This window comes from Cygnus atratus, chromosome 29 (assembly GCF_013377495.2).
Source record: "Cygnus atratus isolate AKBS03 ecotype Queensland, Australia chromosome 29, CAtr_DNAZoo_HiC_assembly, whole genome shotgun sequence".
Classification (NCBI taxonomy): Eukaryota; Metazoa; Chordata; class Aves; order Anseriformes; family Anatidae; genus Cygnus; species Cygnus atratus.
In genome coordinates, this window is record NC_066390.1 from 1913430 (window position 1) to 1928366 (window position 14937).

Below are 14937 nucleotides of genomic sequence, written 5' to 3' on the forward strand. Positions count from 1 at the left end.
ATGATGACATCTTTCACACATCACGGGCCACACTCTGTGCTTGTGGTGGGACTTTTGCCCTTATTTCCAAAGCCAATTGTGCACGGGGAGTAGATTAGACTTGAAGCAAGACACTGTCCTAAACAAAACTGGGGCTAGCCAAGACATCTGCACCCAAGCCTTCACCCGTGGGCCACTTGCACGGTGGGCTGTGGGGGCCAGCTGAGCACAGGCATGGCTCCTGGGTTGGATTTTCTTTTTCCATGGATGGCAGCGAGCGGAACTGATGATCCTGGTGTGGGGACAGATGCTGGGAGCAGGGAATGATGCTGGGAGTGGGGACCGATCCCTGACTGGGGACCGATCCTGGACTGGGGACCGATGCCGGGCACCATCTCTGTGAGGGGGCGCGGGGAGCTACCGCTCACCCCCCAGCCTCTCAGAGCCCACCCCATGTCCCCCGGGGGCCACCTCCTCGCATCTATGTGTGTATTTAGGGGGTGGGGTGGGGTGGGGTGGGGGGGACGACGGGGAGTTCCCAGGCGGGCCCCGGGCCTTTGGCCACGCTCCCTCAGCGGCAGCCGAGGGGCCGGCGCCCAGCGCGCAGCGCGGGGGGGCCGCGCCGGCAGCGCACAAGATGGCGACAACCGCAGTTCCTCCTGCAGCTCCCCCACCTCCGCAGTCCAGCAACGCCTTGCGGGAGACTCGCTAGCGCAGCGGCCACAGTAAGTCACAGCCCCCACCCTCCCCCGGCCCGAAGGGGGGGGGGGGGGGGTCGAAAGCCTTGGGGTATTTATTTTTTAATTCTTGTAATTTTTATTTTTGAAATGAAGAAGCGGTCGCCCCGCGCTCTTTCCACCTGCCACCTCTCTCTCTCGCTCCCCCCCTCACACACACACGCGCAGCCCGGGCGGGGGTTTTGCCGCAGAGCGATTTTCGCGCAGCTCCTTGCCTGCTTCTGGAGCGGTTTCTCCTGCGCTCGGGAGGTGCAGAGGTAGCCCCCCGAACCCCCCAAACCCTCCCCTCATCCCTTATCCCCTTCCCCTAAATCCGCCTCTCCTGCCGGCCGCCCCGAAGGGATGCTCCGGGAGCTTCGCCCCTTGGTGCTGCAGCGAGGGGGGGTCCGAGGGTGCCCCGCTTTCCCCCCCCCCCCCGCCCCGGCTCGCCCCCTGGCTGCTCTGTGGGGTCGGGATTTCGGCAGCCCCTTCCCCAGGCTGCTGCTGGGAGAGGGGGCGACCTCCCTTACACCCCCCGGACCCCCAGCCCCATCCACCCCACAGCCCGGGGACGGGGCCCTTCTCCCCGGCCCTTAATTCTGGGCTCTCTGCTCTTTGTCTGCATTGTGGGGAGGGAGAGCTGAGGGCTAATTGGAGTTCTCCTCGCTCCCTGCCCCCCTCAGCCCTGGCTGCAGAGCTGGGCCAGCCCTCCTCCACCCTGCCTTCCTCCTGCTGCTCAGCATCCTCGCAGTCCTGCTGCCAGGGCGAGAAGTTGGAGGACGGAGTTTGTGGGGAGATGCGTGGGGTGGCTGCGAGGTCCTAACCTGACCCAGATGGCGGCCAGCAGCACGGTTTGTGCGCTTGCTTCCTTCCGCCGCTCGGATTTTGGGGAATGGAGATGGCAGGCTTAATTTTTCCATCCCGGGGAGACGGGAATTGCATGTTAACAAGCTTTTCCTATTAAAAAATCTGGGTGTCTTCATCCTTTCCCCCATTTTCTGGTGCAAATCCTGCCCAAGTTGTTGTTGGTGGTGGGGGATGGCTGCTCAGCGGCAGCTGCGGCTGATGCGAGGTGAAGCCTAAAAGTCCGCCGGGAAGGGAAACGCGTGCGAGGGGCCGTGCGCGCTGTGAAGGCAATGGAGCTGACTTCTGGAGAGAGGGAGGTCGGCCGCAGGTGTGGTGGGTTTACCCGCGCGCGCCGTGTTGCGGGCGACCGGCGTGAGATCGCGCAGGAGTTGGACAGGTGGGGTCGCTTGGTGGGGTGCCGGTTGTCGGTGTGTAGCATGGGCCTTGGAACGCCGCAGCATTCCGCCCCCGACGGGAACCCATGACCCGTATGTCCTCATTTCACACCGGGAAGGATGCGATGAGGAGGAGCGAGGGTGTTCCGGGAGCCCCCTTCCAGTAGTATCTTTAGAGGCAAGAAGGGAGGAAGCATTACATCAATTGTTTTCTCGGTGGTGGTGGCCGGCAGCCCGTTCCAGCACCACTTTGGAGGGAGGGGGGCTGGAAATATTCTTGCCTGGGAGTGCTTATTTTTCTGTGCCACGTGACGGCCAGTCTTCCGAAAAGAGCTCGAGCTCCAGGAGAGGTGCCGCACAGGGAACGCGCCCGCGGGCGGCCGTCTCGTGGCGCTGCCTGTCGCCGGAGCAGCCTTCGCTTGTAGCAGCGCGCTGTAACGCCGTGACCCGCGCAAGCAATCGCGAGGCCTCTCGGAGCTCGGCTCGTCCCTGCTTCCATCGGCTGTGCCCGTGGGAAGCCTGCTTCCTTAGCTTTTGCGGTGGTTAAGTGAAATGCTTAACGACGTGACCGAAGGGCTTTCGGAGCTTTGTTCACGTGTTTCAGTGCTTCCACAGTGTCATTCATGCTGGGTGCAAGGGCCTGCACCTATTACAAATAATTTAAGCAGTTATATAAGCTCCTACGTACGGCTTCTATCCAGATCACAGTACAGATACTGTAATTCCGTCCTACTCGGTGGAACAAGTGTAATTATGTGAATATTTTGTGCACAGAGTTGGAAAGGTAGGGTTATAATAAACAGCAGATAAAGCGAGCAATTGTGTGTTGCAAGAAATTGAGAGTGGATGCATGTTCTCTCGTTTTCAGTTAAAGGAGGTGAAATTAAATAGAAACAAGCCAGTGCTGAATGAAAATAAAGTAGCTCAAATACGTAAAACATGATATCATCTTCCCCCTTTTTGTTATGTCTGCATTCACTCTGTGTTTGCTGGGTTTGGTCAGCATGCTTTTTCATTAAGATGGACAGCTTTGGCCTTACATCTCAGTTGATAGTTAGTATTTTTCAATGACTCCAGAAGCAGTGGGCACCAGAGGCCGTCTGTGACATGCAGTGTTCGTGTGGTCACAGGGTTTCCATTCACCATCGATTGCCGTCCTCCTGAAGCAGCTGCAGCTGTCGTTGCAATAAACAAATACACAGGGATCGATAACCCGTCGTTGTGTTCAAAGAAAGGGTTTGGGTTAAAGATGATGCGGTGAAATAATGAGAGAAAAGCGTTAGCGTTGAGGACAAGCATGGGCAAAATACTTTCAGAAACCACTCTGAGGAGGGTGCGTGGGATGGTCGCCTTGCGACTGGTCTGCATCCTGCGTGGTTCGCGAGTAACCGAGGGACCTGTTGTGGCTCGGAGAAAGGCACCAGTGCTGCGGGTAAAAGGGTAACCAGCAGGGACCGGGCTGCAGCAAACCCGTGAAGTTGCTCTTTTCTGGGAACGACCATTTCAAAATGCCAAATCTGGCTAGCAAAGACCTGAAAGCCCCCTTCCACATTGCTCCTGTGCCAGCAGAATGGGATGAGGAGATTATAAAGAAAATATTCTCAGCAGTAAATTCCAGGAGGATTTTTCTTTACTTTAAAAACAAAACAAAACCTTTCTATTGTTAAAAGCATTTAAATGCATTGTGAACTTTACAAGTGGCAGTCTTAAAGATGCATAAATAAAACCTGGAATTGATTCACTGCTAGTAGTGAGCAGAAAATCTTGAAAATAACTAAAAGCCATCTCCTTTCTCTCTTTCTCTTTCCATATGCCTACACTGTTTTTGTTTTGTTTTGTGTTTTACCAGAACTCCATACATGAATTGTAAAACCCAGAGAAATAGACGTGCTTGCAGCTCTTCATGTCTGTTTGGGCATGCTTTGAAACCCTTCAGCTGGGGGAATAAGTGGTGCATGCTTGGGATCAGGAGCTCCTACAGCTTGTTGAGGCAAACTCAGCAATATCTAGTTCTCTTTGGCCACTAAGGTGATATTTCTGATATTTCTGGCATTGGGTTTTGAGGAAGGATGCTTGAAAAACAGAGCAGTTGAAGCTCATCGCAAATAGCTCACACATCTGTCCCCAGTGCTTCACCTTACCCGATTTTCTTCTTGTGGCTAAAGACACGGCCGGGCATAAACTGAATTATTTCTGTAGGTAATGGTGCACAGGAATATTGTTATTCTAAAGACAAGAATAATACAACTTGTCCCGATCTCTGGGCATGCTGGATTCCCAATAGCTGGGAGGAAATCTGAGAGGTGACAGTGCTCAACGGCATTACAAGGCAGACAGCTTCTGAGCAGCCAAACTCCTGCTGGAGGAGCCCGACTTCCTAGCTATGAAGCCAGACACCAGATCCTCGGGCCATTTGCGGATTTACTCAGCCTTCCACAACACCACAGAAATCATCCAGCCTGTGCTGTGTCAGAGCAGAGAACTAGGCGGCCGTTTGTTTTTTCTCCTTCCTTTCATATTTGCCCATATTTGTGCTATTTGGCATCGTAGCAGTTGGGCGCTCCACAACCTTAAATGAGTTCCTCCGAAATTATCGTGAAGAACAACAGTCACTGCTGTTTTAAGGGCCACTGAACGAATTGAATGAGGGATTAAATTTTGGTCTTCTGAGCGGGCAAGCTAGTGCCTTGACAATTATACAGTAAATATTTTGAACAGGTCCTGGCTGAGCTCCTGGGCTGTAGAAGGGGGATGTTGAAGGGCTGTACCTGAGCTGGCTGAGTCTGGCTGAAACTCCAGGTTCCCCTGGGAGACCGGTGATAAATGCAAGTCCACCGTGAGTAATGGCTAACACCAGGCACTGGAGATCTGGGTTCACCTGTTTCCAGGTCTTACAACTTACTGGTGACATTAAAGAACTGATACTGCTCCTGATAGGGATTAAGAAAGCCTCTGGTACTGCATCTTTTGTTTCTTAGGTTTTTATTAAAGCGTATTTAGGTGCTAGGTTGTTTTCATACAATTTTCTGTTGCTTTCGGGTGCTGCTGTGCTTCTCCCTCCTCCCTGTTTCTGTTCATTTTTGACCTTTAAGTGTGTGTGTTCAGCTTCAGTTCTGCCCCTGCTGTTTCAGAGCCACTTTCTTGCCCTGTCTGGAGCCTGCCCTGAGCTTAGAAACGACTGCATGGGGATTTTCTGCAGCATTTTACAGAGGCTGGGGAAAATGACCGGCAGCGAAGTAATAAATACTGCTTGATCGTGAAAATAAGCCTTTTTCCTTCCACCTTACAGCATCGAGCATCACATGACGGCCTTTCCAAGGGTTCCTCCTGCATCTCAGCTGCTCGTGTTGCCGTAGCTTCATTGATAAAATTGCCCGCTTCGAGGCTCTCAGAATTTGCTGCAGATGGCAAAGAGCTGCGAGTTCTTTGGAAGGCCCTTCCCAGCCAGGGGTTTTCTCACATGTAGGTGTTTTGGTTTGGTGGTTTTTGGGGTCTCGTGCAGGAGAATTTCAGGGGGTTGCTCATCCACATTGTATTTTCCTTTCTGCCCCAACCCTGCCTTTTTAAATCAAATCCACGTGCGTCTATGTGGGTTACATAAAAGGATATATGCATCTATAGGGTATGTATGGATGAAAGGATACATAAAAGGACTCACACAGAAGGGCTCTCTCTCAAAGGGACTTAAACGATACTGTGACTGAGTCTTGCAAATTAATAACTGAAGAAATGTATTAAAGCAAAGATACTGCCTCAAAAGTGTTTTTTAATTTATTTTGACAATCAGCTTGCATAATTTATCAGAATATTTCCTAATGTGCTGGTAAATGGACTGTTGGGAACACTTGTAAAAAATGATTGTCTTAGTAACCAGGCACCTCAGTACGGCGTTTTTTGCTGGTGTAAAAACTTTGCTTTCTGGAGCCCGTGCTCGTGTGGTTTGGACTCTGTGAGTGCTGTGCACTGAGCGCCGGGTGCTCAGGACAAATCTCTGCCATCCCGGTGCCACGGGGAGCTGCGCCGCTTCTCTGGTCGCAGTTTTCCAAATGTTTCTCCCTTCGGACGCTGAAGAATCGAACCTGGGAAGCGTGCCTTTTGCCAAAACAAACCCTAGCATTTATTCTAACCGGTTTCCGCACACCCCAGCAAGGCTCTCCTCATTTGTAAAGTAAAATTTACAAGGCTGGGGTAGTCTGCAGGACCTCGCCATGCAGAACAGCCTAGGCTGAGCTCCAGCAGGACCAGGCGTGCCGTTGTGGAAGCGTTTGGTGTCTTTAGCGAGGAGTACGAGCCCCACGACGCTCCCGATGCAGCCCAGGTACATGGGAGACGAAGGCGACTCCCTTGGAGGTGTAACGCTGGCTGCTGAGACATTTTGGGACATATCTGATTTCTGGGGACAGCATTTAAGAAGGCAGCCGTGTATACAGCCCATTGTTAGCAGGACTGGGGCCTGGGAGAGTCCCAGTGCTTTTATGATCAGTTTCCAGTTCTACCATTGATTTCTGGTTGGCCTTAGACAAATTATTTTTCCTTTCTACGTCTGTCTCTCCGTATAGAAGCTTCTTACTTAAATCCTGAGATCTTCAGGATGAAGACAATGTAATACTTGTTCATTGGATGAATGTGTGGATATGGACTGATGGTCTTGAAATATTAGTTTTATTTTAAAAAATCGAGGAATATAGGTAATGCTTGGTGTTTTTCAAATACAGTGGAGTAACTGATTGAGATGAACAAAATGGGAAAGGAACAAAAACCAGATCGTTCTTTGGGTGTGCCCGTACAGAAATGAAGTTTCACTGGGAGAGGCAGATTGGAACCCGAGTTCCCCCCAGCAGGGGATGTACTGAGCCCCTCTTCTACGGGGCTGCTTTGGGGAGGATTTCTTGGTTGTTCTTTAGCAGATGTTCACACACGCAACTCATTCTGTTCTTATGATGAACACCAAAACCCCTCCCTTGGTGAGTGCAGCTGGACGCTTAAAATACTTTTGGGTCCTCACAAAAATTTTTGTTGTTACTGAGGTTTTCTTTTCTTCCTGTTGAGGAAAACCTTGGAAGTGGGAATCTTTGATACTCTCACTGTTTTTACTCCGTTAATCACTGGATTGTTCCGCACATCCACCTTTAGCCCCTTCTCCTTTCTGGCAGAAAGGGATGCTGATGCATTCGTTGCCTGGCTCCGTACGACCTGCTTTGAGCATATGACAGCGAGCCTGGAAAACCCGGTGGGAGCTTGGACCTAGAGGCATTCCGACCTCTTCGTCTGGGTGGCTGTTGTAAAAATGCAGCTCTGAAATATCCTGGGAAGTTATGTCTGGGAATGCTGAGTAAAGGAAAAGATTAGCAGTTGGCTGGGGGAGCTGCAAAGCACGACTAGTCATCGTAAGAATAGAAGTGCTCTGCTATCAAAGCTATAAAAATGGCCATTTGGGTCTGATTTAAGGGATTAAATAAGCATTCCATTCCCATCCTTTCAGTTTGCATCCTAATTTTGTTCATTCTCTTAATGTAGGATAATTTAGTGGGAAAACAAACAAAGTCAGGACAGGCAGGAACTTCCCAAGAAAAGAGAACTCCAGATCACTATAATGTTGTGATACCAAGAAATTAACAGCTCTGCAAGTAAATACCAAACGATAAAACAAAAACTATGAGAACAAAAAGCACGAGGGGAACTTGTAGCCGGGTTTATTGGCATAAAGTCGGAGAGTCTCGCAATTTATCAATGGACAGAACCTTTAGAAACCCTTCCAAGGCAGAGGAATCTTTACAGTAGGCCTCTGAGAATCAGAGAGTTGAGTTGTTTTGGCCAAGATGTGATGCCACACCAGAACCAAGGACGCTTCGGGATTTGCCCTGCAGGGGAGAGAATTTGCTATGTCAAATAGTGAGGCTTGCAGAGAAAAGACCGGCTTATTTGTCGTCTGCAGTGTGGCTTACAGGGAGTCCACCGTCATATGCAGTTGGGTGCTAGATTTGAGTTTTGCTTGGTTTTGTGTGTGCATGTTTTATTTTTTTATTTCGCATGGCCACTTGGCAGAATAGTTGGTTGCTTCCAGTTGCCGGTTGTGTAATCGGGCGTGCAAATCAGGCATTCATGTGTGCCTTCATTTTTTTCCTCTTTTTTATGCTTCTGTGTCCCTGAGCTACTTTGGTTTCTAAATTCAGGCCTTACATATTTATCTGTGCCATTCAATTAGACCACATCCCCAATGCTGCTATATAGTTTCACAGTATGTGGGAAATTTGGTAATTAAATGCATGCAAATGCTGCAAGAATAGAATAAATTAATTTTTCTGTAATATCAGCAAGCTATTTTGTGAAGTTTCTAGAGATATTGCAACCAAGATGCTGCCATTTATTTCTTTCTCCTTCTTGCCATATTTTTCAAGTCTGTTGCTATTATTCTGGAAATACCTGGTCGAGTTTATACGAAAAGAGTCCCAGCCCCAGCTATGCTGGGTAGTTACATAAGGAGGAAGATCTATACTTAATTTTTTTGGATCTGCAAATAAAACCTGAGCTGGAAACAATGCTTGATTAAGCTTTACGTGTGTGGAGCAGCTTTAGATTTGCATGAACTCAGAGCAAATGTGCAAACGGCACTGTCATGGGTAGAGGAATGGGCTGTAGTCACTTGGAGGGATACTTTGTTCCAGTAGCTCTGGGTTCTGGAAATCCCCTAGGTACTTTATTTAAAGGTTGAGTGGGATCTCCAGGTATTTTTAAAAACTCTCCTGTTTGTATGCTGGGTTTATGCAGGAGTTCCGCTGATCTTCAGAGCAAGCTGTGATGCTCAGTTTCGGAGTGAGCCCATTGCCAAGGCTGGGCAAGTGAGCGCCAGCCCCAGCCTGTCCCTAGGGTGGGAGCATGTCCTGGGGGGCTGCTGCCTCTTCGTTCCCTGAGCCCTTCCACCTGATTACAGTATGGCCCTCGAAGTGAAGGACCACGGAGGCCGTTGGTGGCTAATTTCGTGCTGAAATAGCTGAATTGTAAAGCTCAGGGCTATAGCACAGGTTTCAGAGAATTTTTAAACCACGGTAACGTCATGTAGGGCAGGAAGGAGCGCTTGTGTCCCAGGAGCTTGGCGTGTTCAGCGCCTGTTGGCAAACCCTAAAATTCAACAAATTCAACCCATGTTGTTCCTCTTTGGCATTAGGAGCCAGGGTGCCACGAGGAGTGCTCTGCTAAATGCCTCTGCAGCAGGATGAGGAGCATGCTGGCACCCGGCCCCTTTTAGATGTGGCTGAGCACCTCATCCTGACCCCAGGAACAGAGCTGGCTTGGAAATTTTCTCTAAAAATCAGTTTGCTAGAGAACAATGCCTAGTAAATACACATATATATATACTTTTTCCAGGAATATACTGTTTTTAACTAAAGTTACTTTTCAGAAAAGATTCCGTGCTCTAGTTTGTGGTTGGGAGGCTCCCCAGCCAGGATGGGTTTGGGTGCCATGGTTGGAGATGGGCTCTGGGTGCCGTGGTTGGAGATCGCTGTTGTTGGATGCTTGTGCAGGGGCCAAAATGCGCAGTGCTGGCCTCTCTCCGCGGGGACCTGAAGGCCTGGTTGTTTTTAGGTCTTTGGTGAAATGTGCTGGTCCGCCTGTTTTTCCCGTGACTGACTCTTTGTTCTGCCTGTGCTGTTTGCTCCCCTGCAGAGCTGACCTGTCCGGGCTGCAACATCACTAAAGAAGCTGCTGCAGGATGAAAAGATGGCAGCACGGCTGCTCGCACCACCAGGCCCCGATAGTTTTAAACCTTTCACTCCGGAGTCTCTGGCTAACATTGAGAAACGCATTGCAGAAGAAAAAAAGAAGAAGCGTCCAAAGCAAGACAGCAGCCACCGGGATGACGATGAAGACAGCAAACCAAAACCAAACAGTGACCTTGAGGCAGGGAAGAATTTGCCTTTCATCTACGGGGACATCCCTAAAGGCCTGGTTGCTGTACCACTGGAGGACTTTGACCCTTATTATATGACCCAGAAAGTGAGTCTGCAAGGAAGAAGTCACTAAACCACCTTTTGCTTGGGAGGTTGCAGGTTTGGGTATGGTTTAAATAGAAGACAAAGAATGGAGTCTTTGGATGGGGCGTTGTTGTTGTTGTTGCCTGTTCTTTTCTTGAAGTTTTACGGTATTTTCCTTGTGCTTCATGCACCTTTGGAACAATTATCCAGCTAAGTTAGAGATGATACGATCAGTCTTTTAAGCATCTGCTTGGATAGAGACAGCAGAACAAGGTCTGGAAACTAAAAATAGCAAAGTTGTGCTAATGTGCCAATTTTAACCATGAGGGCAATAAGAAGAATTTAACTGTGGGGTAACGGTGACGGTTTTAAGTGTGTATTTCATTACTTGTATGGAATTCATTTTGAAGTTGATCAGAATGAAACTGTGGTATTTAGAATTGTGACCAAAAAAAAGAAGTGAGAAATTATTTCAATTGCTTTCATCCTCAGAATTTTTTATTTAAAAAAAAAAATTGTCTGTGAAATTAAGGTGATGTGGCAGGAGACATTTATTGGTGCTGAAATGTGTTAAGAAATGAAGTGGTATCTTGAGGGAAGTGGTGAGTAAGCAAACTGCTGGGTATGGAGGGGGGAATCTACTGGTGAAATCAGGAAGGGCGTGATGACGAATTTTCTTTGAAGGCTAGACACTTAAAAACCGAGGCTCTTTTCTGCTGTTTAATTTCATTGCTTTCTTTGATAGAAATGTAATTTGAATAAGCTGAGATAATTACCAGAAAGATATATCTGGGGCGTAGCTGCATTTGAGAAGCTCGAGCTTTGTATATGCGATGACAGTATATGTGACAACTTTGATGTGACCATCAAAACTTGGATAAAGTGGCTGTCAGGTAAAATCAGTAAGTTGTCATGGGTAACAAAATATGTCAGGATTTGTGCCGGGGCAGACATTTCTTGCCACGTTCAAAAGTGATTCTGGGACTTGCAGTGCAACGTTTGTATGAAGTCAACTGATGCTAAAGTTAAGGAGGATTATCTGAGGATTGTTCTCGGCATTCCCACTAGTGAATTTAATGCTTATTTACGTCGGCAGCAGTGCTGGGAGTACAGGTGGTGGCTCAGAGCAGGGCTTCGAAATACGGTGTGTGGTGAAAACCAGTCAGCTCGGTGCTTAGGTGGCTGGTTTACTGAAGGACGTGTATTGGCAACTGCTGTTGTTGGTAAGAAAGAAGCTTATGTTATCCCTCGGAAATATTTTCTCTTTATTAAACAAATCTGTTGTTGCCTGGTTTTGGTGTGGGCAGGCTGTGAGACAGAGGCACAGAGCATAAGAGCAGTTCCCAGGATCGCTCTGGCTTTGGCTTGGCCACTTGCACCCGACCAAAGTAGGCGTTAGGAAAAGTCGCTGCAAATCCAGAGAGGATGTTTTGCACCTTGTTCGTGTAGGAAAACAGATTGTGTTGGAGGATCAGGCCGTGTTCCTTCTAGCTAAAGTAGCCAGGCAGTGCTGGAAGGGCAGCAGGTCCCCACGTCGCGGGGCAGACTTCTTGCTTGTTTCACCAGGAGAGAAGGTAGCCCTCACCCTTTCTCAGTCTTCAGATTTGCCTCCAAACACAATGCTATTGAGAAATCTTCCCTTCTGAGAAAAAATAAGCCCCTTTGCCAGCTTTGAAGACATCTGGCGTGTCTCCAGAAGAGAGCCGTACAGTTCTGCACGTTGCCACTCGCGAGGTTTCTGCTCGCGTGGTCTGCGAGCTCTTGGTGGAACTGGAGCAGCCGCAGCTGGAGGGGAAGGTTCTGGAGACTGGAGGCAAGCTCGCACAGCCCTGCCAGCCTCGTACTCACTGTTCTGCGAAAAGAGCCTTGCTCACCCCATAAACACCAGATTAACATTTTTCTTTTGCATCCACTTTGGTATGGCAAGAGCTTAGGTGTGTGCTTCTTTGACTAGTCGGTGACTTCCCACAAAGTTTTTTTAAGGCCATTTAAAAAAGCCCCTTCTCTGAATCATCAGGAATTGCAAATCTGCTTGAATCATGGGAAGTTTTCCAAGCTTTTTTTTTTTCCTCTAGCATTTGCCAGAAGGCTTTGCATCATAGGTCTTTTCTTTTAAAGCTAGATGTACAGCATGCATAGGAACAAATCAGCTGGTTGCTTTTCCTTGCAGTAGGACATGGTGATCTTGGTTTGTCTAAGGAAATTGAAACTGCATTTTAACTGAGAAGCTGAACTTTCCAGTGGCCTGTTAACTGATATTTAAAGGAGAAACAGGACCGTGGTCAGGGAGTCAAAACTCCAGGGTTCAGAGCCCAGCTCTGCGAAAGCCAGTCTGTTTTGTCCGAGCTGCTTCATTTTCCTCTGCTCAGTTCCTTTGCGTTTCAAAATGGGGGTAATGACTCTTAATAGAATCAGGAAAGTCCATTTGCTTACAGGTAACAGTTCATGGAGCTCAGGTAGCTCCTCTTTGTCTTTATAGAACTACCAGAGAGAAATTTTTCCATGATTCTTTGTTTTGCAAGTAAAAATCGCCGTGCAATTCCTGATTTGGAGTACATGGTAGAAGCATTACTTGCCTGTGATATCTGATGCGGACACCTGAAAAATTTCAATTAAAACCCAAATCCTTGCACGTGGACTTCCTTGTTGACGTGTACAAAGGGAATTCAGAGGACACACCTGGGTGAGCATCCTCAGCGATGAAAGCAAACCAGCTGATTGCCTCAAAGTCTAGGCAGGCGGCAAGTCAGAATTTGTAAGCGTATTTTCCTATTGCCCAGTCAGATCAAACACTTCCTGCCCTAGAAAGTTGCTGTTCACTTAATTGCATCATTTTGCTCGTGCTCTTGAGACCTGGTGCTGGGTTTGTCTGAGCCTGTGGCAGGCGCTGAGCAGAATGTGAAGAAACGGGAAGATTCTCCACGTGAACGTGTGCCACAGAGCTGAACATCCTCCAGGGTCTGCTTATGCAAGAGGTAAGGATCATCATCCTCTTCTATTTCCACAGGCTTATTCAAATTTTTTTTAATGTCTTCCCGTTTTTTAACCCTCTCTTTCCTTCTCTTCCAATTACGGCTTGGGCTGTCAGTCCTACTAAACAGCTCCTTGCCTGTTCCTACCCATCGAACGTGACTTTTGCCGGGCTGTGGCCGCTTTCCTCAAGCAGCTGCCACCCATTTCACTTGATCTGAATCTTTCGTGCTCGCTGCAGAACGAGGTGGAGGTTCAAATGCTCCTGTGATTGCTCCATTTAGGAGGCAGTGGAAGGTCCGTGCTTTTTCTGGGAGCAGAGACCACACATAAGCTTAGGTGGGTCGTTTCCAGTGGAGAAATCAGCCCCAAGTTTGTAGAAAAGTCTGCGCCTCGCTGGACATCAGAGGCTGGAGTGGGACTGTCTGAGGTCACCTATAGCTTGCAGATGGGCACCTGAGGATCTTGCTCGTGTGTATGTGCCAATAGAGTGACTTGCAACTTCGTCAAGTCACATGCATCGTTTGGAAACGGGCCCTCCAGCCCGGAATGTCACCTTGAGGGTGTGGAACTGGGAGAATTACAGGGATGGGAAACGTGGGAGAGGCGTGCTTGTCTCTGGTGTGTGCTTCAAGGAGCCTTCGCTCGGGACTCCTCTACGGCAAGGTTATGGCCCTGCGAGGTCGGGAGTCTGGCGCTGAGCTCCATGCACATTTCAGTGAAGAAACAGAGGGAAAAAGCAAAAGATTGGGGCCACCTCAAAAGTCAGCCTTCTATTTCCAAAAGCAAAAGCCTTTGCCAGGACTTAGTGTTTAATGGTGGTTTTTCTTCCACTCCATCTCTCCAGCAGGCTCAAAAGGAACAGGCAAAGGAGAGGGAGCGCTTCGTGGGATCAGAGAACGGCTCGGGTTGGAAGGGACCTTAAAGACCATCCAGGTCCAACCCGCTGCCATGGGCAGGGATGCCACCCACCAGGGCCTCGTCCAACCTGGCCTTTTTCTGTTTTGGAGTTCAACCAAGAGATTAAAGCGAGAGCAGAATGTGGCCGATACTTTTTTCCCTCCGTGAGCTTTTCAGGGGCAAAAAATAATTTATTAACAAAGGATAAATTTTCCTCCTTTTTGGAGGGTGGGTGTAGAAAAATATTTTCTGTATTAGAAAGTACACTTTTTGAGCCAAAAGAGATATGCAAAATATTTTGTGTTGATATATTAAATTCTGTGGATGCTTCTTCAGCTTATGGGGTGCCAGAATCCCCTGTAAATTCCTCTTGAAAATAGCTGTGTTCAAGCAGAGTGCTCGGGGTGTCAGCAGAACGTCTCTGCTCTCTTTTGCTTAGCACTGGCAGTAAGGCAGTCATCATGTTACCACTGTAGGAATGTGCTTCCATATGTTCATGTGCTGTTCATAAAGCTGTTTTCTTCTTAAATCTTCTGCCCACTCCTCCTCACTTTTCAGCCATTACAGAAATGCTTAATGTAAAACCTGCATGAAGCCAGATTAGTTTAAATCTCCATATAACTGGAATTCTCTTTGCCCTCCCTTGATCAATTCTGTTGTGCTCTCCAGCATAGCTTCTTTCATGTGCTGTTTTGCAAATTGATTTAGAAAAAAATCTTGACTTATCTTTTGCAATATTACTTCTTTTATATGAGAAGTATTCAAAGGGTTTTTAAAGCCTAGATTCTCAGACAATGTTAAGAAAACTTAAGTGGACAGAGCCTTTTCGTGCCTCTGAAACAACAAACTGAGACTTTGAAAGTTCAGCCAGGCTTCATCTCTTACAAGAAGACTGCAGAATGCCTTTTTCCAGGTATCACCTTTCTCTGAGTTTTAAGCTTTGCCTCAGCAGATCTTAAAAGGGCTTAGGGATGTTCTTGGACCTGAACCAGCAAGCATTTTAAGAGCATGCAGCCATTTTGAAATTGAGTTTTAATATGTCAGCAGCAGAAAGAAGAATGAAGATTTTAAATTGCCAAACGCTTTTTGGCTTTTGTGCCCTTCTTTCTATTAAGAAGGCCAAGTGGAGATTTACCCAGGATTTTATAAGATACGCTG

The 14937-nt window shown here is 48.1% G+C and overlaps 1 protein-coding gene across 1 annotated transcript in view; it reads left to right on the forward strand.

Moving 5' to 3' along the window:
• The first annotated feature begins 561 nt into the window (after positions 1–561).
• Positions 562–14937, forward strand: part of SCN8A (sodium voltage-gated channel alpha subunit 8) — a 56593-nt gene continuing 42217 nt past the window's right edge. The window contains exons 1-2 of the mRNA XM_035570353.2: positions 562–704; positions 9602–9931. Of these exons, the coding sequence (XP_035426246.1) occupies positions 9656–9931 (276 nt within the window). The 5' untranslated portion in view covers positions 562–704; positions 9602–9655. The remainder of the gene's footprint in view (positions 705–9601; positions 9932–14937) is intronic.